This window comes from Scyliorhinus canicula, chromosome 9, assembly GCF_902713615.1.
Source record: "Scyliorhinus canicula chromosome 9, sScyCan1.1, whole genome shotgun sequence".
In the NCBI taxonomy this organism is placed as follows: domain Eukaryota; kingdom Metazoa; phylum Chordata; class Chondrichthyes; order Carcharhiniformes; family Scyliorhinidae; genus Scyliorhinus; species Scyliorhinus canicula.
This window is the reverse complement of record NC_052154.1, coordinates 104,093,075-104,118,253: the sequence shown is the minus strand read 5'-3', so window position 1 is coordinate 104,118,253 and position 25,179 is coordinate 104,093,075. Positions and strand designations below refer to the sequence as shown.

The window sequence follows — 25,179 nt, the reverse complement described above, 5'->3', positions numbered from 1 at the left end:
CCTCACCCACACTGATTTTAAATCTCAGCTGCTGATTTAATAGAATCATAGAATTTACAGTGCTGAAGGATGCCATTTAGACATATACTGCTATTCACTCACGGAATGATTTTAAATCTCAGCTGCTGATTTAGGCTTGCACTGCTATTCTCACAGGGTAAATTTCTCCTTTTATGTGAAGTAAAACTTTTAATATCTCTCGATTATAACCGGAAAAGTGCAAAACCTGCAATGAGGTTATAAACTCAGCAGCAGCATGAATCTCAGAATTGTTGGGATGCAGAAGGAGGCCTTTCGACCGATGGGTCAGCACCAGCTCTCCAAATGAGCATTTCCCCCAGTGCCGTTTCCCTGTAACTCTGCACATTGTTTGTTTTCAAATAATTATCATTCCCTCATGAAAATCTCGATTCAATCTGCCTCCACCTCCTGGGGAGGCGGTGATGTAGTCTTATTGTCACTGGTCTGGTAGTTAGGGGGAAGGCAGTGTGTAGTGGTATTGTCGCCGGACTAGAAATCCAGACGCCATGAATCATAGTCTGGGGCCCAGGTTCGAATCTTAACCATGGCAGATGCTGGAAGTTGTAGCCAGTAAAAATCTTACATTAAAAGTCTCACGATGACCGTGAAGGCATTGTCGATTGTCATAAAAGCCCATCTGCTCACTGATGCCCTCGAGGGAAGGCAATCTGCCATCCTTACTGATTGGCCTAGTCCAGATCCACAGTAATATGGTTGACTCTTAAATGCCCTCATAATATGGGTGATTAGGGATGGGCAATAAATGCTGGCCTAGCCAGTGATGCCTGCATCCCATGAATGCATTAATAAAAAAGCATTACAGACCCTAACTCACTGTATTTTTCTCATCGCTTTTAATTGTTTTATCAATTATTTTAAATCTGGGTGGCATGCTGGTGCAGTGGTTAGCACTGCTGCATTATGACATTGAGGATCTGAGTTCGATCCCGGCCCCGGGTCACTGTCTGTATGGAGTTTGCATATTCTCCCTGTGTCTGCATGGGTCTCATCCTCAGAACCCAAAACTTGTGCAGGGTAGGCGGATTGGCCGTGCTAAATTGCCCCTTAAAAAAAATATATATTTTTAAATCTGTGCCCTCATTCGAGATTCTTTCATGAGTGAGAGCAGTTTCTCCGTATCTACTCTGTACAAGTTCATGATTTTAAACATATCTATTAAATCTCCTTTCGGCCTTTTTTGAAGGAAAAGGGTCCCAACCTCTCCAATCTTACTTCATAAATGAAAATTCCTGGAACCATTCCCCGAAACCTCTTCTGCACTCTCTCCAACGTGTTGACTTCATTCTTATAATGTGGTGCCCAGAACTGTACATAATAGTAGTCTTACACAAATTCAACATAACCTCCTTTCCCTTGTACTTTATGCTGCTATTAATGAAGCCCAAGACACTGTTTGCTTTATTAACTCCTTTCTCCACTTGTCCTGCTACCTTTTTTGACTTTACACCTCTACACTCAATCTGGTTGCCTGGAGAACCACCAATCTCCTTTTCCTAGGAGTCCATCTTAGTGCCGCCAGAGAATCCTGGCCAGCGAACTGGCGGAGCTGGAGATCAAAGTGATCATTCGCCTAGGATGCTGGGCAAATCTGTTCCGACTACTGTCTTACAGGAGTCAAGTGTTGGCCATAAGCCAGCTGTTCGCCGCCTTGCTATGGTACCGGCTGGTCACTTTGACCCCCTCCCCGGAATTTGTCGTGAAAATAAGAAGAAACTCGATCACTTCGGGGGGAAAAAGAACACACTGGGTGGCTGCTGAAGCTCTGTATCTCCCATTTTGGGCGACAGTCAATCACCGGTGTGCCTTCGCACCCAGATGGTGATTTTGTGTCCAGACCCTGCAGCGATACCTTTACATAGAGCCCTCTCCCCGATGGTATGCCCTGCTGATGTATATCTTCTGCCAGGTACACAGCTCCAGTTACGATTTGCAGCTCCTGATTATAGACCTGGAGGGTCTCCATGCCTCCTTACAGGTATTGCCTGTTTTCGATAAGCATCTGATTTAAGTTCTGGAACATGGTCCTCATTCCGGAGTACTCTCCCATTAGAAACCTGCTCGAGAATCCGCACCTCCATCAATATGGATTTGGATGGCTGGTGGAAGAGAAAGCTCAGGCTGCTGGGGTGACTAGAGTCCGGGATATGCTGAATGGCGGAGGAGCAGGCTGGATTATGCTGCAGTAATTAGCTAGGTGTGAGTTGGTTAATGTCCAGCTCACGGTCAAAGTTCTCCACAACCTTAAACCGTGGTATTCCCCGTTCGGATGGAATTCCACATTGGTCCTGCTCCAACATCAGCTTGGGGGCTGTTACCCCATAATGAGAGCCATCTTGTGGACATTCCCATGGTGTCTTACCACTCTGATTTCCTCAATACCAGGTCCAGTATGGTCCCTTCCCGAGTTGGACTATTTACAAACTGCTCTAAAAAACTCTCCTGGATGCTCCTTACAAATTCTGCTCCATCTAATCCTCCAACATTACATGAGTCCCATTCAATGTTGGGGAAGTTAAAATCTCCCATCACGACCACCCTATTGCTCCTACATTTTTCTATAATCTGTCTACATATTTGTACCTCTATTTCACGCTGGCTTTTGGGAGGCCTATAGTAAAGTCCCAACAATGTTACTGCACCCTTCCTATTTCTTAGCTCTATCCATATTGCCTCAGTGCTCGAATCCTCCATCGTGCCCTCCTTAATCACAGCTGTGACATCATCTCTGACCAGTAATGCAACTCCTCCGCCCCTTTTACCTCCCTCTCTATCCCTCCTGAAGCATCTATATCCTGGGATATTTAGTTGCCAGTCTTGCCCATACCTCAACCAAGTCTCAGTAAAACCAATAACATCATATTCCCAGGTACCAATCCAAGCCCTAAGTTCATCTGCCTTACCTGCTACACTTCTCGCATTAAAACAAATGCACCTCAGACCACCTGTCCCTTTGCGATCATCATCTTTTCCCTGTCTACTCTTCCCCTTAGTCACATTGAGTTTATTATCCAGTACCTTACTGGCTTTAGTTGCTGCCTCTTTACTGACCTCTAACTTCCTAATCTGGTTCCCATCCCCCTGCCACATTAGTTTAAAACCTCCCCAACAGTGTTAGCAAAAGCACCCCCGAGGACATTAGTTCCAGTCCTGCCCAGGTGTAGACCATCCGATTTGTAATGGTCCCACCGCCCCCAGAACCGGTTCCAATGTCCCAAAAATCTGAACCCCCTCCCTCCTGCACCATCTCTCAAGCCACGTATTCATTCTGACTATTCTTAAATTTCTACTCTGACTGTTTCGTGGCACTGGTAGCAATCCTGAGATTACTACCTTTGAGGTCCTACTTTTTAACTTATCTCCTAACTCCCTAAATTCTGATTGTAGGACCTCATCCCATTTTTTTACCTATATCGTTGGTGCCTATATGCACCACGACAACTGGCTGGTCACCCTCCCCTTCAGTATGTCCTGCAGCCGATCTGAGACATCCCTGACCCGTGCACCCGGGAGGCAACATACCATTCAGGAGTCTCGTTTTCGACCACAGAAACGCCTGTCTACTCCCCTTAAGATTGAATCCACTATGACTATAGCCCTGCCAGTCTTTTTCCTGCCCTTCTGTGCTGCAGAGTCAGACACGGTGCCATGAGCCTGGCTACTACTGCCTTCCGCTGGTGAGTCATCTCCCCCAACAGTATCCAAAACGGTATACCTGTTTTGGAAGGAGATGACCGCAGGTCTGTCCCTGACCAGGGCGGCCGTGGACTGAGTATCCCGCCCGGCTGGACCACATTAGATCTACGCCGTCGGGACTTCAACCGGTTGGGGCGGAGCATGGCGGGGTGGCCCTCCGGCAATGACCGCAGGTAGATCCTAGGGGGAGTATGCCGCTTTTTGGGGCTTGCAGAATCGGAACCGGCACCGGTCCTGATTCCGTGTGGGGGAAAATGGATTCTCCGGCCCCCCGCCGGCTGTGATTTCGGCGTCGGTGTGCGGAGAATCCAGCCCCTTTTCAACTGGTGGAGGGGAGTGAGAAGGGAGGAGACATCCCCGTAAACCTGCTCCTAAGCCGCGCCAGGTTGGCCGTTATTAAGCCCAGGCAGTGGGTGGTCAAGTGAGTTGTCCGACACCACTGCCGTTCTCCACTACTGTGACTACATTCATGACCGGGTGGTCTTGGAGATGGAGCACGCGGAGTCCACTAATACGCTTCGGGTCTTCCGCTACCAGTAGGAGCTGGGCCGCGCCGTCATCCCCGGGAGTGATACTTTGGTTTTAATTTGTAAATTTCCTTTGAGTTCGTGATCCACCAGTGGCTGTCATTCCCAGTCATTTGTGTTTAATTTATTGATCATTTGTTTAATTAAAACAGTGTACACCCACCCTGAGTCTGGGGAAGTCTGAAATGTCCACACTCCCTTCCCTCCATATCCTTGTGTGCATTCCTTCTGGCCCTAGTGTCTGGTCCACTTTAAGTACAGATAACCTGTTGACCTCCTTATCAATTCTAAAGCCTCATAGTGGCTGAACTACCTCTTTCACCATGGCCTGGGTAGCATCTTCTTCCTTGGTAAAATTTATTATCTCAGACATGTCCCCTGCTTCCACACATAAATTCTCTTTTTGGTTGCTAATTGACCCCCCTTCCTTTATCACACTTCTACTATGTATATGCCCAAAGAACACTTTGGGATTCCTTTTTTTTTGCTGTATGCCAATCTCATTTCATTCTCCCTCTTTGTCTCTCTGATTTGCTTTTCCACCCCCCCTTCCGTGGTCATCCTGGTTCAGGATTACATTTTCTACCTTACATCTATCATAAGCACACTTTTTCATCTTAATTTCAACCTCCTTTGTCATCCAAGAAGCTTTGGATTTGTTTGCCCTAACTTCCCCTTTTGAGGGAATGTACCTTGACTGCCTGATCTATCTCTTTAAAGGTAGTCCATTGTTCAACTACAGATTTTCCTGCCAATCGTTGGCTCCAATTTATTTGGCCCAGCTCCTTTCTTAGCCCGTTGAAGTTACTTTTTACCCCAGTTGATAATTTGTACTCTGGATTGTTCTTTGTCGTTTTCCGCAGTCATCCAAGTTTTCCATTCCCTAAATGTTCTTCCATTGTGGATAGCATAATTGCTTCACAGCTCCAGGATCCCAGGTTCGATTCCGGCTTGCGTCACTGTGTGTGGAGTCTGCACATCCACCCCGTGTCTGCGTGGGTTTCCTCCCGGGTGCTCCGGTTTCCTCCCACAGTCCAAAGATGTGCAGGTTAGGTGGATTGGCCATGATAAATTGCCCTTGGTGTCCAAAATTGCCCTTAGTGTTGGGTGGGGTTACTGGGTTATGGGGATAGGGTGGAGGTGTTGACCTCGAGTAGGGTGCTCTTTCCAAGAGCCGGTGCAGACTCGATGGGCCGAGTGGCCTCCTTCTGCACTGTAAATTCTATGATTGCTGACACTTCATCCGCTTGGCCTATCTCTTTCCCAAGAACCAGCTCCTTTTACGTTGGACTGGAAACATACTGTTGTAGAAAGTTTTCATGAGCACACTCTTACCCGTCCCTGCCCTTTACACTACCACTGACCCTGTCTATATTCAGATAATTTAAGTCCCTTGTTCTAATTACCCTCTAATCTTCAAATCTCTCTGCAATTTCCTTGCAGTTTTGTTTCTCTGCAATCTTCCCACTAATCTGTAGTGGTCTGTAATTGAGGAACAAAGTTACATTGTTTTTGTTCCTTACCTCTGGCCAAATCGATTCTGTCCATGAAACCGCTGGGGCATCCTCGTTCTCTAGCACTGCAATGAGCTCCTTAATCAATACCGCCATCTGCCCCCTTTTCCTTTCCTAACTTTACTAAATGCCATCCAGGAACATTTAACACCCAATTCCTGCCCTTCCATGTGCCAGGTTTCTTTTATATCCTAATTCCTCTTGGCAGTCTGCACTTGCCGCTGTCACCGATTTCAATCCTCAACAGTGTTTTTGGATCTTTTGGAGGAAGTGTAGGGTATATGTGTTCCCTTCCATCTTGGAAAGAGAGCACATTTGTGGAGTGGGATAGCGGCTTCTCACAACAGCTGATTTCTGGGCTTTGGCTTTTGGGACAGGCTGATTGAAAAGGTGGTGAAATCCAATCGAGGAGAGTCTGATTCAAGAGAGAAACCGTGAAAGATCACAATCCCTTGAAAAGAAAGGCAACAAACTGACATTCGCTCTGTAATTGTCTTCAGCGGTGCACACTGGGGAGAGGAAGATGATGAAGCACTTTCAGCTTCTGTGAAGAAGGAATGTTCAATACCTGAGACATTAATGAATCTGGCAGATTGAAAAAAAAATGTAAAACATCTGGAAGACAGTATAAGAAAGGTTAACCTGATTACTATTTCTTGGGTAGGGTTTTCACTTTCTGTAGGTAATGGCATCATTTCCATGTGTGAAGGTGCTCCGCTGTAGGCAATGGCATCATTATGTCAGCATGAGAAAGTAGAATTGCCCCATCACCAACAGTGGAATAAACCTCCAGACCTGGATCTCTGAAATTCCTGCATAGTACTCTTCAGGTGTATGGGCATTGCAGTATAGAAGCTCTGTGATTGGGGCATCAGTACTTTCGTTACTGAAAGAAAATTTTCCTGTATCTGAGTATTGCTGATGAGATTCCGGTGTGAACTACTGCTTACATTTTCACAAATTAATATGCTCTTAACTTCCTCTATTGGTTTAATCCAACTTGGAATTAAGCATCTCATTAGTTTTTGATATCTTACTGCTGTCAGCCTGAAATTATTGAAGCCTGTCGTCAGTGGAATAAGTAGACCGGTTCATCTCTTTATTACCTTCTTCAACGAAAGGATGATTCTCCTCCAAATAGGCAACAAAGACTTCACAAGCATTGACAGTCGTGTCAAAGACTGTAGTGAGATCTAGGGCCTCATCAAGCACATCTGCTTCTGCAGCAGCAAGGTGGCGCAGTGGTAGCACAGCCCCAGGGACCCAGATTCAATTCTGGTCATAGCTAACTGTGTGAGTTTCACGTTCTCCCTCTGTCTGCGTGGGTTTCCTTCAGGTGCTCCAGTTTCCTTCCACAGTCCAACATTCTGCAGGATAGGTGGGGTAATGTGGTTAGGGGGATAGGACAGGGGAGTGGACCTAGGCTGGGTGCTCTTTCAAGAGGGTTGATGCAGACCCAAATGGCCTCTTTGATTTTGATCCCTCCCAAACCCCGATATCTCTCAAGTACACCCCGATTCTTCTGTCATAGCTCTGCCTGCCTTGCAAACTGTTCTCTAACATTAAATCCTCTTTGGATTGCAACCGTCCTAAGCGCATCGTCAAGTAGTCGAGAATTAACTCTTGCTTAAGGCTATGTAACCATAAATGCAAGCCAATCAACACAAGTCATCAATAAATGAATCAATTGATTCACCCAGCTTTTAGTTACTCTGGCTGAATCACCCGTTTAATGGCTTGGACTCTTCTTAGAACTGAAGTACTTATCAAAGTACTTGGATAGCACAGTGGTTAGCACAGTTGTGTCTCTGTTCCAGGATCCCAGATTTGATTGGGTCACTGTCTGTGCGGAATCTCCACTTTATCCCTGAGTCTGCGTGGATTTCCTCCGGGTGCTCCGGTTTCCTCCCACAGTCCAAAGCTGTCGTTGTCCTTGCCGTAGAAACTCAGTATGTTGGAAGGGCTGTGGAATGGATAGTGGCTGTTTAGGGGCTTTCGACATTTGTGTGTTTCCCTGTTTCCCAGCAAGGTACTTTTCAGTTTTGTTCTTTGTCACAAATTTGAGCTGTTCCAAATCCTCACCTGTAGATTACTAATCTGTGTGTGGTCTCCGATTCTTAAGATTCTTAGCTCCAACTCTGTTTTGATGTGGGTTTGTTTTCCCTAAGATTGATTTGAGACAGCTGGTATATAGCTTCTCTTGAAAGTATTTAGAACATAGAACAGTACAGCACAGAACAGGCCCTTCGGCCCTCAATGTTGTGCCGAGCCATGATCACACTACTCAAACCCACGTATCCACCTATACCCGTAACCCAACAACCCCCCCTTAACCTTACTTTTATTAGGACACTACGGGCAATTTATCATGGCCAATCCACCTAACCCGCACATCTTTGGACTGTGGGAGGAAACCGGAGCACCCGGAGGAAACCCACGCACACGGGGAGGACGTGCAGACTCCACACAGACAGTGACCCAGCCGGGAATCGAACCTGGGACCCTGGAGCTGTGAAGCATTTATGCTAATCACCATGCTACCCTGCTGCCCCTGAAGAATTATTTACAAAGACTTCACGATAAGTACCTAGTTTTGGGTGGCGCAATGGTTAGCCACCTGGGTCCGATCCCAGCCCCGGGTCACTGTCCTTGTGGAGTTTTCACATTCTCTCCGTGTCTGCGTGGGTTTCACCCCCACAACCAACAGATGTGAAGGGCAGGTGGATTGGCCACACTAAATTGCCTCTTAATTTTTTAAAAATTGGGTACTTTAAATTTAATTTTTAAAAAGGAACTAGTTCCATGGACACAGATGTTCTGTGTCTTGCTCTTTTGGACCCTCTTGAACATTCTGATCCTGATATCATGCTTATGTCATCATTAACAACATTGTCCTCATTAACGTGACCATTAACCCTTTACACTACACTAGAAGCAAGAGTAGGCCACCTGGCCCTTCGAGCCTGCTCTGTCATTCAATGAGATCATGGCTGATCTTTTGTGGACCCAGCTCCACTTTACCGCCCGAACACCATAACCCTTTATTCCTTTATTCTTCAAAAATCTATCTTTATTTTGAAAGCATTCAATGAAGGAGCCTCAACTGCTTCACTGGGCAGGGAATTCCATAGATTCACAACCCTTTGGGTGAAGAAGTTCCTTCTGAGCTCAGTCCTAAATCTCCCTTATTTTGAGGCTGTACCCCCTAGTTCTGCTTTCACCTGCCAGTGGAAACAACCTCGCTGCATCTATCCTATCTATTCCCTTCATAATTTTACATGTTTCTATAAGATCCCCCCCCCCCCCCCCCCCCCCAATCCTTCTAAATTCCAACAAGTACAGTCCCAGTCTACTCAATCTCTCCAAATAATCCAATCCCCTCAACTCTGGGATTAACCTAACTATCTTCACTCCGCACAGATGATTGCCTTTCAGGAGTTCTAGCCACACAGAATATAATCCAGAGACAGCCTATTCCAGGAGACAACCTCTTGCTGTGTAGAAATTAAACCTGTTCGACATTGTGTATTGAGAATGGTGTGCCAGAGTGTTTATCCATCCACCCATCCAACTAGTAGCAGCAGGTTTGAATTGGACAGATTGCAAGGGGTCTCCTGATGGCCATCAAGTGATAATCCAAGGTTTGATTGAAGATTATGTGCGAATACAACATGATATTGCTGCAATCCTTTGGAGTATTTTCCCATGCTCTGTCTGCCTTTCCCCCATTATCTGTCTGTTGAGAAAACTCCCTGGGTTTGTTGATTTTTGTTTTTAGACCAGCGCATTGCAATTTGTTGGTTTTGAATTTTAATTCGCTTTCATCCAAGTTTCTGGCCCCCTTAACCATCTCATGATGACTAAAATGTGTCTAAATTGTAATGGGTTTTATTTCTGCCTCTTTAGATCCAGATGTAGCGAGGGACCTGCATCGATTAGTGCAGTGTCTCAGGCTTGTGGGAGACTCCATCACTCTGGAAATGGCCTCATTGATGGAAACAGCAGTGAGCCATCTACACCCCCCTGAAAAGGCTGCAGAGCAAATCCTGGAATACCTCCTGGCCAGAGACACGTGAGTAAAATTGCACCATATTTTGTTTGTCCTTAAATCTTGCTCTTTACTTGGACAAAGGATACTGTTTGATAAGAAGCTTCTGCCAAACATGCCTAACTCCAAGTTGGTCATTGTTCGTTGTAATGGGATAATAATCTTTATTGTCACACTTGGGCTTACATTTACAGTTCAGTGAAGTTACTGTGGAAAAACCTGTTCGAGTACACAGAGGGAGAATTCGGAATGCCCAAATTACCTAACAGCATGTCTTTCGGGACTTGTGGGAGGAAACCGGAGCACTCGGAGGAAACCCACGCAGACGCGACACAGACAGTGACCCAACCCGGGAATTGAACCTGGGACCTTGGCGCAGTGAAGCAACATTGCTACCCACTGTGCTGCTGCCATATGAGAGTACCCTTTATGAAATGGATGTTTAAGAAATGTACCTTTAAGAAATGAAGCTGCTCATATTACTGCAGTGATGTCAGAGTATGAGTGGAGCTGAGCTCTACTTTCAAATACAGTTTGAGAAAGCTTGGGTGTGTGTTTTTCAGTGAGCTGAATCTGAAGTTAAAAGTGAGCTGCACTGTTGCTGATCTCTGCCATCAAAAGACTATGGATTATTTGGGTGAACTCAGAATTGTAAAAAGGTCTCAGTATTGAATATAAAGCTAATGTGCTCCTGTTTGAAGGTTTGTTAAGTATTTTGGATGTTAAAAGGACAACATACAGGTTATTTAGTGTTGTATTCTTTGGGGGGTGTATTTGATTACTGGTTGCTAAGATATTCACTGTTTTAAAAAGGTTAACTTGAGTTAATAGAATAAACATTGTTTTGTTTTAAAACACCACTGGTCCATGTCTGCTGTACCATACCTGTAGAGTGGGCCGTGTGCTCCCCATACCACAATCTATTACAAGTTGTGGGTTAGGTGAACTCCATGCTACACTTTGGGGTTTTCTAAACCCTGGCCCATAACAGCTGCCCACAGTATAATTTAATTCCTTGCCTTACTTCTCATTCCCTCATTGGAAGGCATTGGGATCTTGCTGTGGTATGATAGAAGTGGCAGCTATCCTGCAGGAGCATGTTCAAATGATTGTTTAGGTGGGCCCACTCATGAGTGGGAGCAGGTTAATCACAGTGAGCAGTGTCCCTTTTTCACCAACGAACAACCCCTCAAACACGGTCACAAACATCCCCCACCTTTTCTCAAACCCCCCTGAAGAGCCCCTTAACTCATACTTTATCCTCTCTTACCGAACAAAGTCGTACAGGTCACTCAACCAAGCCGCTGCTCCTGGTGGCGATTCCGACGGCTACTCCAGCAAAAATTTGTCGTTGTGCAATCGGCCATGACATCAACCTTCCTCCTCTCCATGAGCTCTGGCTTCTCTGAAACGCCAAATATCGCCACCAAAGAGTCCGGGTCCACCACCCCCTCCACTATTCTGGCTAAGATCGCAAACACTCCCACCTAGAATCTTCCCAATTTTTCGCAACCCCAAAATGAGTGTGTGTGATTCGCTGGCCCCCAGCCCACAGCTCTCACACTCACCTGCTATCCCCCTGAAACAACCCACTCATTCTCACCCGAGTCATATGCATCCTGTGCACCACCTTAAACTGTATCAGACTCATCCTTGCATAAGACTCTGCGCGGTGCCTCACTCCATACTCCCCAATTGATCTCACCTCCCAACTCTGCTTCCCATTTCTCCTTGATCTTCACCATCCGCTCGCCTCACTGCTCCCCCAGCCGTGCTCATTCAGAATCCCCAATTCTCCCCTCCCCTTTGTTATGGGCCAGGGTTTAGAGAACTCAAAGTGTATCATGGAGTTCACCTGACCCACAACTTTTAATAGATTGTGGTATGGGGAGCACATGGTCCACTCTACAGGTGTGGTACAGCAGAAATGGAAAAGTATTTTTTTAAAGCAAAGCAATGTTTATTCTATGAACTCAAGTTACCCTTTTAAAAACATAGTGAACGTCTTAGCAACCATCAATTCAAATATAACCCCCAAAGAATACAACGCTTAGTAATCCTTAATAAATTCCCAAACATACCGAAGACAAAATAAACACCTTTTAACAGAAGCACAAGGTTTAAATTCACTAAGAACATTTTACTCTGAATTCACCAAATGATCAAGTGATAGTCTTTTCATGGCAGAGAGAACAACAGTACACCTGCTATGTCTGGCTTCAGCTCCAACACTGAAAAGAAACCCAAAAAACCACAGACACACCCAAGCTTTTCTCAAAGTGAAAATAAAAAGCAGAGCCAGAGCTCAGCTCCACCCACACTCTGACATTACTGCAGTAACGTGAGCAGACAAACATTTCCTAGTGACATTCTCATGACACCTTCCACATCTGGAAGCAACAACAATCCCTCCAGCAGCCTATGTATCCAGGCTACCTAGGGAACTCCCTCCAGACCTTTCGCGCAAAGTCCCTAACCTGCAGATACCTGAATTCACTCCCCCTTGGCAGCTTTACCTCTCCCTTCTCTCCTCCAGTATGGCGAACCCTTCCTCCAAATACAGTTCCCTCACCTTGACCAGCCCCCCCCTCATGATTCTCGCACAGCGTCGTTAGCACCGACATCCCTTCCACCCTTAAATGCCTCCTCAACTGATTCCATATCTTCACCGTGGACTGCACCACTGGGCTCCCTGAATACTTACTCTGAGCCATTGGCAGCGCTGCCATCACCATAGCCCTCAAACTAGACCCCTTACATGATTCCTCCTCCATCCAAGCCCACTCCACCCCTTCTTCTCACCACCGCCGCACCTTATCCACACCACCCAATAATAACGAAGCAAGTTTGGCGACACCAACCCCCCCCTGCTGCCTTTACCTCTGTAGCAGCCACCCGTGGCACCTTCCCTGCCCATACAAAGTCTGAAATAATCGTGTCCACTTTCCGAAAAAAAGGCCTTGATATAAAGGTTGGGAGAGCCTGAAATATGAACAAGAACCTTGACAGAATATTAAGTTTCACCACTTGGACCCTCCCCACCAGTGTTAAGTGCAGTGTATCCCACCTCTTAAGATCCACCCTGGCTTCCTCCACCAGCTTCGTTAAGTTCCACTTATGGAGCCTCGTCCATTCCCTTGCCTGAATCCCCAAATACCTAAACCTATCCCTCACTACCATAAATGGCATCCCCCCTAAATTAGCCTGCTCCCTTGGCCCACTGCTGTCCTTGTGGTGGATGATTCCCCCACAGTGGTACTGAATAGGGATTACTTAATTCTCCATTAATAGTGAAGGAGCAGATGACGGTGTTCTCAAGATCTTGCTGTTCTTGTCCTTGTTGGCAGAGATCGCTGGGCAGGGAGAAGCTGTTGAAATATGCTCAGTTGTAGCGAGTGCTGAATGAGCACGGACTCTTCAGAAATAAAAAGCAGTGATATGAGCAAGGGTCTAGAATGTTCTGGAGTTTTCTTGCTCCTCCAGCTTGTCTAGTTGTATTTCTGATTACTGGATTGTCTCACTGCAGCTCTTCCTCACTGGATTGTGAAGCAAGAGCCAAGGATCAGTTTAATTGTTCCTCTCCCTCTTGTTTTTCATAGTGAGACACATATGGAGCTTCAAAGTAAATTGCAGGATATCCGTAACCCAGGGAACATCATCCAGCTGCTTCTGCGTGAAATGGACCATGAGGGTGACCTGGATATAGGCGATGGTATGTGGTGATTGCTGGTGTTAGTCTGTGTGTAGGAAACTGAAAATGTAGAAGTCCAGCAGAACCTGATCTGCTTTTGACCAACTTGGTAAACAAACAGCATTGCTTCAGTAATTAACTGTGGACTTGCCCTCCACATGCCTTTATGGGCCATATGTGTTAGAGTGCATTGTGGTATCTGTGCTGTGGGATAAGAGGTTGACTGTGGCCCTCTGTCTTCCTGGTAGAGTTATGCTCCCTCATATTTTAACTTTTGAACCGATAAAATAGTATGGATTAAGAAGCAGCAGAGGCTTTCAGCCTCGTGTTATTAATAAAGACCCCATTGGACAATGATGGTGCTAGTTGCGTTGGAGCTATAGGAGCTGATCTACCTGAAACTTTACTGCTGTAGTCATCGTGGAAGGAGATGAGAATAGACTAGAATGATTCTTATTACTTTGTAGTTTCACTTAGTGGTTCTGATGTTAACTGCACTCTTACCATTGCAGTGCATATTGATTGCATTAAGAGAAATACATTTTTTTTTTTGCTGTCTGAAAATGTTGCCTGTATGTTGTAGATGGGCAAGTCAGGGTATTGTCCTCTTTCCTTTCTGTGGTTGGCCGTGCAGAACATGCCAACCTTGGTCAAAAAGGATGACCACCTCCTAGATTTCTGCTCTGAATTGGCTAGAGATAGAGAAATACAGCACAGAACAGGCCCTTCGGCCCACGATGTTGTGCCGAACTTTTGTCCTAGGTTAATCATAGAATTTTGGACACTAAGGGCAATTTTTCATGGCCAATCCACCCAACCTGCACATCTTTGGACTGTGGGAGGAAACCGGAGTACCCGGAGGAAACTCACGCACACACAGGGAGGATGTGCAGACTCCACACAGACAGTGACCCAAGTCAAAATCGAACTTGGGACCCTGGAGCTGTGAAGCAATTGTGCTATCCACAATGCTACCGTGCTGCCCTTAAGAAGAAGTTAATCTACACTCCATTATTCTACCCTAATCCATGTACCTATCCAATAGCCGCTTGAAGGTCCCTAACGTTTCCAACTCAACTACTTCCACAGGCAGTGCATTCCATGCCCCCACTACTTTCTGGGCAAAGAACCTACCTCTGACATCCCCTCTATATCTTCCACCATTTATCTTAAATTTATGTCCCCTTGTACTGGTGTGTTCCACCCGGAGAAAAAGTCTCTGACTGTCTACTCTATCTATTCCCCTGATCATCTTATAAACCTCTATCAAGTCGCCCCTCATCCTTCTCCGCTCTAATGAGAAAAGGCCTAGCACCCTCAACCTTTCCTCGTATGACCTACTCTCCATTCCAGGCAACATCCTGGTAAATCTCCTTTGCACCTTTTCCAAATCTTCCACATCCTTCCTAAAATGAGGCGACCAGAACTGCACACAGTACTCCAAATGTGGCCTGACCAAGGTTTTGTACAGCTGTATCATCACCTCACGGCTCTTAAATTCAATCCCTCTGCTAATGAACGCTAGCACACCATAGGCCTTCTTCACAGCTCTATCCACTTGAGTGGCAACTTTCAAAGATCTATGAACATAGACCCCAAGATCTCTCTGCTCCTCCACATTGCCAAGAACCCTACCGTTAACCCTGTATTCCGCATTCATATTTGTCCTTCCAAAATGGACAACCTCACACTTGTCAGGGTTAAACTCCATCTGCCACTTCCCAGCCCAGCTCTGCATCCTATCTATGTCTCTTTGAAGCCGACGACAGCCCTCCTCACTATCCACAACTCCACCAATCTTCGTATCATCTGCAAATTTACTGACCCACCCTTCAACTCCCTCATCCAAGTCGTTAATGAAAATCACAAACAGCAGAGGACCCAGAACTGATCCCTGCGGTACGCCACTGATAACTGGGCTCCAGGCTGAATATTTGCCATCCACCACCACTCTCTGCCTTCTATCGGTTAGCCAGTTTGTTATCCAACTGGCCAAATTTCCCACTATCCCATGCCTCCTTACTTTCTGCATAAGCCTACCATGGGGAACCTTATCAAATGCCTTACTAAAATCCATGTACACTACATCCACTGCTTTACCTTCATCCACATGCTTGGTCACCTCCTCAAAGAAGTCAATAAGACTTGTAAGGCAAAACCTACCCCTCACAAATCCGTGCTGACTATCCCTAATCAAGCAGTGTCTTTCCAGATGCTCAGAAATCCTATCCCTCAGTACCCTTTCCATTACTGGCCTGTAATTCCCAGGGTTATCCCTATTCCCTTTTTTGAACAGGGGCACGACATTCGCCACTCTCCAATCCTCTGGTACCACCCCTGTTGACAGCGAAGACGAAAAGATCATTGCCAACGGCTCTGCAATTTCATTTCTTGCTTCCCATAGAATCCTTGGATATATCCCGTCAGGCCCGGGGGACTTGTCTATCCTCAAGTTTTTCAAAACGCACCACACATCTTCCTTCCTGACAAGTATCTCGTCTAGCTTGTCAGTCTGTTTCACACTGTCCTCTCCAACAATATGCCCCCTCTCGTTTGTAAATACTGAAGAAAAATACTTGTTCAAGACCTCTCCTATCTCTTCAGACTCAATACACAATCTCCCGCTACTGTCCTTGATCGGACCTACCCTCGCTCTAGTCATTCTCATATTTCTCACATATGTGTAAAAGGCCTTGGGGTTTTCCTTGATCCTACCTGCCAAAGATTTTTCATGTCCTCTCTTAGCTCTCCTAATCCCTTTCTTCAGTTCCCTCCTGGCTATCTTGTATCCCTCCAGCGCCCTGTCTGAACCTTGTTCCTTCAGCCTTACATAAGTCGTCTCCTTCCTCTTAACAAGACATTCAACCTCTCTTGTCAACCATGGTTCCCTCACTCGACCATCTCTTCCCTGCCTGACAGGGACATACATATCAAAGACACGCAGTACCTGTTCCTTGAACAAGTTCCACATTTCACTTGTGTCCTTCCCTGACAGCCTATGTTCCCAACTTCTGCACTTCAAATCTTGTCTGACAGCATTGTATTTACCCTTCCTCCAATTGTAAACCTTACCCTGTTGCATGGACCTATCCCTCTCCATAACTAAAGTGAAAGTCACAGAATTGTGGTCACTACCTCCAAAATGCTCCCCCACTAACAAATCTATCACCTTCCCTGGTTCATTACCAAGTACTAAATCCAATATGGCCTCCCCTCTGGTCGGACAATCTACATACTGTGTTAGAAAAGCTTCCTGGACACACTGCACAAACACTACCCCATCCAAACTATTTGATCTAAAGAGTTTCCACTCAATGTTTGGGAAGTTGAAGTCACCCATGACTACTACCCTGTGACTTCTGCACCTTTCCAAAATCTGTTTCCCAATCTGTTCCTCCATATCTCTGCTGCTATTGAGGGGCCTATAGAAAACTCCCAACAGGGTGACTGCTCCTTTCCTATTTCTGACTTCAACCCATATTACCTCAGTAGGCAGATCCCCCTCGAACTGCCTTTCTGCAGCTGTTATACTATCTCTAATTAACAATGCCACCCCCTGCCCCACCTCTTTTACCATCCTCCCTAATCTTGTTGAAACATCTATAACCAGGGACCTCCAACAACCATTTCTGCCCCTCTTCTATCCAAGTTTCCGTGATGGCCACCACATCGTAGTCCCAAGTACCGATCCATGCCTTAAGTTCACCCACCTTATTCCTGATGCTTCTTGCATTAAAGTATACACACTTCAACCCATCTCCTTGCCTGCAAGTACTCTCCTTTGTCAGTGTTACCTTCCCCACTGCATCACTACGTGCTTTGGCGTCCTGAATATCGGCTTCCTTAGTTGCTGGACTACAAATCCGGTTCCCATTCCCCTGCTACTGGCAGATGAATGGCAATACCCCAGAGTGCCCTATCTGCTTGTACCTCGTCCCACATCCGAGTAGCTGCATTATTAACACTTGATAGCAGGGACGCTAGATACAGATATAGACCTTTATGATCCTGTTGACACTTCATTAGATTATTGCCAGGTATGCTGTCAGCCCATTGGATTTTAGTATTCCCTTGAAACTTGTTTTATTTATCTTCACTGAAAGTGTGCATGAGAAATTGTTTTGCTCATTTGTTAGTCTATTTGTTTGTACACCATATATTTCAAACTGATGGGCAGATTTCAATGAAACTTGGTGCACAGATGGGGAATCATTGAATTTACAGTGCAGAAGGAGGCCATTCGGCCCATCAAGTCTGCACTGGCCTTGGAAAGAGCACCCTACTTAAGCCCACGCCTCCACCCTGTCCCCATAGCCCAGTAACCCCGCCTAACCTTTTGGACACAAAGGGGCAATTTCGCATGACTAATCCACCTAACCTGCACATCTTTGGACTGTAGGAGGAAACCGGTGCACCCGGAGGAAGGAAGAACGGGTGGTTGTTCTTTAATAAAGATCCAGATTCGGATTCTGGAAATTTTTTTAAGATCTGGGAGATCCAGGAAGTGGTCATCCTTTTTGACCAAGGTTGGCTTGTTATGCACGGCCAACCATAACATTGGGAGATGCCGTGGATTGTTTCAGCTGCTGTGGTGAAATTTGCCACAGCTGTCAAAATATGTGCCAAGTTTTCAGAGCAGATTGGAGCCTCCTCAATGAGAAGGAAGCTCTTATCAAAAATATTTCTTTGTCCAACTTTGTGCTTACAAAGCATCAACCATATAGGGAAAAGTCTCGGAGGAACTGTGCAGATGCAATAATGTTGAGTTAAAGCAGCGTGGTAGATGTATGTGGTTGACTGAGTGCCCTCTTCACTTGTTTTCGTTCTACTTTATCCAGTCCAGCCTCTGCACATCCGGATGAACATGGCTCAATTTTATGGCAGCAATGTTGCCATTAATATTGTGTGTCAGGCAGCATACCACATGTCCATGACTCGGTTTCTCATCTGTCGTGACCTGCTGATCCTGGAGCAGCTAATGTTGCACCTTGGGGACAGTGTAAGTATCCTCATCACCTCATTAGTCACGTACCCTTCCAGGATGTGTACTGCTTAACCCTTCTAGCTCCTGATTACTGGTGACTAACAGTTGGTCTCAAGTGTATCTGATTGGCTGTGATGTACCTTCTGCTGGTGGGTTAGCTCAGTTGGCTGGATGGTTGGTTCGTGATGTGGAGCGAAGCAACAGCGCGGCTTCAATTCCTGCACCAGCTGAGGTTATTCATGAAGGCCCACCTTCTCAACCTTTCACTCACCTGAGATGTGGTGACCCTCGGGTTAAATCACCACCAGTCAGCTCTCTGAGGGGTGAAGCCTATGGTCCTCTGGGACTCTAAAATAACAATGTATGTTCTCTATTTATTATTGGTTTGCGGTATATTCTGTTTCCATTATTAATGCTTGGATACAGAAAAAAGTTTGCATTCCAAAGTAACCATGTCCCTTAGGTGGTTGTTTGTTCAGGGTGAGTGTAGTCAATTGTGTTTTCACTTTCTGTTGATCGCATGTATTCCGAACATTGAATGTGGGGTCGGGGCATTCCTTTTGAAGCAATCTCCACGCCCAGAGACCATACAGATGAGACCAATATTATCTCACAGTTTGAAGCTAGTTTAGTAATTTGAACTTGCTGAAGTTATGAAATTCGGTAAATTTTTTGAACATGTAAACCGAGAGCGATTTGTTAAATCCTAAACTGTGTGCTGCCCTTCAGGTGAATTTGGGAGCTGGAGGGTATCTCTTGCAGCTCCAACAGGATCTCATTCCCCGGACATCTCTCCTCGTGTGTTCTTACTATGTGGTGAGGTGGGCTAGTCGTTCCTTGGCCTCAGTGGTGCCCATTGACACGCTGTAAGTACAATCGGGAGTGTGAGGAAGAAAGGGGGAAAAAATGTTCAAAAGATTCTTGTATCTTGCTTGAATTTTAACCATAATGGTCCCTCGGTTGCTTATAGCTTGACTTTGTATGAAGACTCTCATTTATCATGATGCCACCCACTCATTTAAGTGCCTTTTTAAGGGGATTTAATTCTCGTTGCATAATTGAGAGTAGATCAGGTCATGTGTCAAACACACAGTTCATCTCTGGGCCCTGACCAGATTTGAGAGAGGAAGGTAAAAGGTCTTTTCCAATGTGTCTTAAGTACAATGTGGCTGGTTTCGAAAATGAGGGGTACATCTTAAGTTGGGGCTGAGGTAGTTTGTTCAATTAAAATCAAGCTGAGAGGCAACACAATAGGTATATAAAGGAGCAAGTGTTGCACTCAGGAGCATATTCATTCCTAGCCTTGGGCAATATGTGACTTGTTCTGCGCTGGGTAATTGAGAGCAGCACCAGCAGAGGGTCCCAAGTGGAGAAAACACTCAACATTCGCTTGTTCTCCAGGGTGAACTGGAGCTATAATCCAGCAGTGATCCGAACACCAGTTTCTGGGTACCATTTAGTGGTGAAGTGATAGTGTCACTGGACTGGGAATTCAGAAGCCCAGTCTAATGTTCTGGGGACATGGGTTGAAATACAACCACAGCAGCTGATGAAATTTGGATTTAATTAATAAAAAAAATTGGAATTGGTAGCAAGTCTTTGTAATGGTGCCACAAAACAGGTATCGATTGTTTTAAATACCCATCTGGTTTACTGATTGCGGGGAAGGAAATCTGTCGTTACCTGGTCTGGCCTTCATGTAAATCCAGGCCCAAAGCAATGTGGTTGACTCTTAGCTGCCTTCTGAAATGGGGAGAGCAAGTGACTTTTATTTATAAAACCGCTACAGGAATTTCCCATCAGCACTGTGGGAGTGCCTACACCACATGGACCGCAGTAGTTCAAGATGATGGCTTACCGCCGTCTTAAGGATAATTGGGGAAGGGCAACAAATGTTGGCCTTGCCAGCAACACCCCATCCCATGGAGAAATACAAAAATTTGTTGAGACGTTTGTTGCCTGGTCTGTGTACACCCAATGGATGGAAAGGGAGTTGTCTGTGTAGGCAAGTGTTAAAATGACAAGACACGAGAGCAGTGGGAGAAAGAAACAAACTAACACTTTGTGTGGTTTCAGGGAATCGAACCTGCGACAGTTGTCCGTGTTGGAACTGACGGATGCTAATGCCTTAACATCACAGCGGCCAGGTGGGTATATGTGCCAAACCCCTTCCCTCTAGTGGCTGCTTGACTGGGTAATGACCTGTGGGTGTTTAGGAGGAAGTGCACTGTAATATGGTACAGTTATGCAGAAGATGTCACATTGCATTTCTTGAGAGAGTAATGTACGGAAAAGCTAATGAAAACAGAAACAATCGGGCTCTTTTAGAGGAAACTACATGCCACGAGACATAGGGTCAGCATGTAAGGGTTTAAGGGCAGAGGTTTGGGGTGGGTTAGTCAGCGTGCTGTACAAAATGTTTCACCGGCTAAGCAGTCTCCTCTTGTCTGACTTTCCGACTTGTATTTGACCTGCCTGTCTTCAGTTACAATGTGAAAAAATAGTTCAGCCCATCAACTCGGGTCACTGCTGCCTTTCGGACTGTATGAACAGGCACTAAGTGTGGCAGCATCTGGATCATAAGGTACCAGTGGGTTTCCAGCTCGAGTTCATGTGATTTCTGGTCATGTCTTTCAGTCTCCAGCCAATTGCTGATGATGATGGGTTTGGTTAATATGGGCAGTTGGTTTACCTTGTATTGACCTGTTTTCTAACATGTTTAGTGTAATGCTGATGAATTTCTGTTCCTGTTTTCCAGCCACCGGCCCAAGGACAGTAGTGGAATCGTTCTACCAGAATGTGGCCAGGAAACACATTCTTTCCCGGTTACTGTCCCAGGCAAATAGTCCTTTAAACCAGCCACTGATCAGCTGGACACAGATTGGTATTGCCCTTACCAGCCACCTCCTGCAGTATTTATATCCTTCCTCTGTACGGCATTGTGACTATCTGTAACCAGCTATGTGTTCAATCTAGGTGATGCTGCATATGAGAAGAGGGCATGTTAGGGAATATGATTCAGGATTGACTGAGAAATTCTGAGAAGGTAGGAGAGGTTTAGGAAGAGAGTTCCAAAGAGTAGGCCTGAGGCCAGAGTCTCAATGATGGAGACAGGACAGAACAGGCAGAATTTACAGATCCCTTGTGTACTCAAGAGTTGTTGTGCAGGTGATATAGGTTCCCTACTTGTTTGAAGTATAGTTTGTGATACTTCCTCAGTGTCCCATCAGTATGATCTTTTCCAATGATACCCTCCTATTTCCTTAACTGCTATTCAAATGGGCGAATAACGTCAGTTTTCTGTTTCCGGAGTTTCTCATGGGACATTGTCAATATGTACAGCTCCAGGTTGGTAATACTTACAGCCTTCATTGTGTACTCTTGCTGGTTCTTGATCATGTTGTCACTCCCCGATTCCATTCACAGCTTTTTCAAAACTCCTGTTTGTTTCCGTCCAGTCCAATCAGGTTCCCATTACTATAACGGCTCTTATCAAAATTCACAACAGGCATTGTGACTGTGACAGATGTAAACTTTCCTTCCTCGTCCTTGGCATGGTTGACCCCACCATCCTCCAACACCACCCAGCTGGGTGGGACTGCTCTCACCTGGTCCTATTCTAATTTATTGAATCGTAGCCGAGGACCACTTGCAATATCTTCTCTTCCGGCTCCTGTGCCATTACCTTGGGTGTAAAGACTCTGTCCTTGGTCCCCTACATTTCTCATCTATATGCTGCCCCTTGGCAACAGCGAATTATTGAGGCAGCACGTTGACTCAGTGGTTAGCACGGCTGCCTCAGGCGCTGAGGATCTGGGCTTGATCCTGGCCCTGGATCACTGTCCATGTGGAGTTTGCACAATCTCCCCATGTTTGCGTGGTCTCACTTCCAACCCAAAGATGTGCAGGCTAGGTGGGTTGGCCACACGAAATTGCCCCTAAATTGGGGGGAAAAAGGAATTGGGTACTCTAAATTTATTTTAAGAAAAAACACCGAATTATAGTTTTCACATGTTCACTGACTTATACCCAATTTTACTTCACCACTGCCCCTCCCTATTTCATTGTTGCCAAATTAACAGATTGCATATCAAAATCTATTGCTGGATGAACAGAAATGTTCTGTATATTGTTTTCAGTTCCTGCTCCAAACTCCATTCCTGTCCCTGGCAAAACTTTGAGATTAAGCCAGTCTGGTCACAACCTCTATCTTCTATTTGAACTCTAAATGGGTTTCTGACCTTGTATATGCACCATCACTTAGACTGCCTATTTCCACCTCCTGTAATATCACACTCCGGCTGGGCTGTGGGGTGATGTCTGGCTCGGCAGGCGGGCTGGAGGAGCTGGGGTGGGTGGTATTTGATGATGGGGTGCTGGTGGGCTGGATGGGGTAGGTGTGGCAGAATGGTGTGTTGGAGGGTAGCTGCCCAAAGCAGCAAGATGTTGTTCTCATATGGTGTGTACACATTTACCTGTACAATGTGATTCTGTGACCTCTAACCTCATTTCACTTGGTGTGCACAGATGGTCGAGCTCCATGTGTATATGATTCTACCGATGTTAATCTACTTTGTCGGAGCTTTAATGGGACTCTATGTGATATTAGTTAAGACAATTCTGTCAGATATCATGGGTGTGAATGGCAGTGGGTAGGTATATGGCTAATGTATGCAACCTCCCCCAGTTGATGCAATGAGCATATGCCAAGGTTAACTATATAAGCTGGTTTCTATTATTATGAGCTCCCTGCCGCCATTGCCTTTCTGCCCGATGTTACAGAGGGCAGCAGGGTAGCATGGTGGTTAGCATAAATGCTTCACAGCTCCAGGGTCCCAGGTTCGATTCCCGGCTGGGTCACTGTCTGTGTGGAGTCTGCACATCCTCCCCCTGTGTGCGTGGGTTTCCTCCGGGTGCTCCGGTTTCCTCCCACAGTCCAAATATGTGCTGGTTAGGTGGATTGGCCATGCTAAATTCCCCGTAGTGTCCTAATGAAAAGTAAGGTTAAGGGGGGGTTGTTGGGTTACAGGTGTAGGGTGGATACGTGGGTTTGAGTAGGGTGATCATGGCTCGGCACAACATTGAGGGCCGAAGGGCCTGTTCTGTGCTGTACTGTTCTATGTTCTATGTTCAATTATTTATATCATTTATGGCATCGTTGATGGTACATTGCTGGATTGAACTAATTCATGTTGTTTGATAAGACTGTTGGACTTGGTCATGAAAACATGTTCTCAATTCCAAAGGAATATGTCCGGCTGCTGCAGCCCTGGTGTGAGGTTAATGTGGGTTCGCGACGGTTTGTGCTGGGACAGTGTTACCTGTCAACGGGTGAAGGACAGAAGGTGAGATTGTATCTGTGATCGGGAGACAGATGTGGCGCGGGGATCTGTGATCAGGGGACTGGTGGTGGGGGGGGGGGGGGTCTGTGGTCGGGGGATGGTGTGGGGTGGGGATCTGTGATCGGGGGATGGTGTGGGGAGGGAGTCTGTGATCGGGGGATGGTGTGGGGAGGGGGTCTGTGATCGGGGGATGGTGTGGGGCGGGGATCTGTGATCGGGGATGGTGTGGGGAGGGAGTCTGTGATCGGGGGATGGTGTGGGGAGGGGGTCTGTGATCAGAAGCCGGTGTGGGGCGGGGATCTGTGATCGGGGGGCAGAGTAAGGCGGGGATCTGTGATCGGGGGACCGGTGTGGGACGGGTATCTGTGATCGGGGGACCGGTGTGGGACGGGTATCTGTGATCGGGGGACCGGTGTGGGACGGGTATCTGTGATCGGGGGACCGGTGTGGGCGGGTATCTGTGATCGGGGGACCGGTGTGGGGCGGGTATCTGTGATCTGGGGACTGGTGGGTGGGGGGGGGGGGGGGGGGGGGGGGGCGGGTATCTATGATCGGGGGACTGGTGTGGGCGGTGGGGGGTGGTATCTGTGATCGGGGGACTGGTGGGGGGGGGTGGCGGGTATCTGTGATCGGGGGACCGGTGTGGGACGGGTATCTGTGATCGGGGGACCGGTAAGGGGAGGGGGGGGGGCGGGTATCTGTATTCGGGGGACTGGTGTGGGACGGGTATCTGTGATCGGGGGACTGGTGTGGTACGGGTATCTGTGATTGGGGGACCGGTGTGGGACGGGGGTCTGTGATCGGGGGATGGTGTGGGGCGGAGGTCTGTGATCGGGGGATGGTGTGGGGCGGGGATCTGTGATCGGGGGATGGTGTGGGGCGGGGATCTGTGATCGGAAGCCGGTGTGGGGCGGGGATCTGTGATCGGGGGATGGTGTGGGGAGGGGGTCTGTGATCGGAAGCCGGTGTGGGGCGGGGATCTGTGATCGGGGGGCAGAGTAAGGCGGGGATCTGTGATCGGGGGATAGTGTGGGGCGGGGGTCTGTGATCGGAGGACCGATGTGGGGCGGGGATCTGTGATCGGGGGATGGTGTGGGGCGGGAATCTGTGATCGGGGGATGGTGTGGGGCGGGGATCTGTGATCGGGGGATGGTGTGGGGAGGGGGTCTGTGATCGGAAGCCGGTGTGGGGCGGGGATCTGTGATTAGTGACTGGTGTGGGACAGGTATCTGTGATCGGGGGACCGGTGTGGGATGGGTATCTGTGATCGGGGACTGGTGTGGGGCGGGGGTCTGTGATCGGGGATGGTGTGGGGCGGGGATCTGTGATCGGGGGATG

The 25,179-nt window shown here is 46.9% G+C and overlaps 1 protein-coding gene across 1 annotated transcript in view; it reads left to right on the top strand.

Annotated features, from left to right (window-relative positions):
* nup160 (nucleoporin 160) overlaps positions 1–25,179 on the top strand; it is a 123,027-nt gene that overhangs the window by 41,506 nt on the left and 56,342 nt on the right. Inside the window, exons 15-22 of the mRNA XM_038807352.1 lie at positions 9,683–9,848; positions 13,424–13,536; positions 18,354–18,514; positions 19,229–19,365; positions 20,576–20,646; positions 21,258–21,417; positions 21,778–21,847; positions 23,746–23,844. Of these exons, the coding sequence (XP_038663280.1) occupies positions 9,683–9,848; positions 13,424–13,536; positions 18,354–18,514; positions 19,229–19,365; positions 20,576–20,646; positions 21,258–21,417; positions 21,778–21,847; positions 23,746–23,844 (977 nt within the window). The remainder of the gene's footprint in view (positions 1–9,682; positions 9,849–13,423; positions 13,537–18,353; positions 18,515–19,228; positions 19,366–20,575; positions 20,647–21,257; positions 21,418–21,777; positions 21,848–23,745; positions 23,845–25,179) is intronic.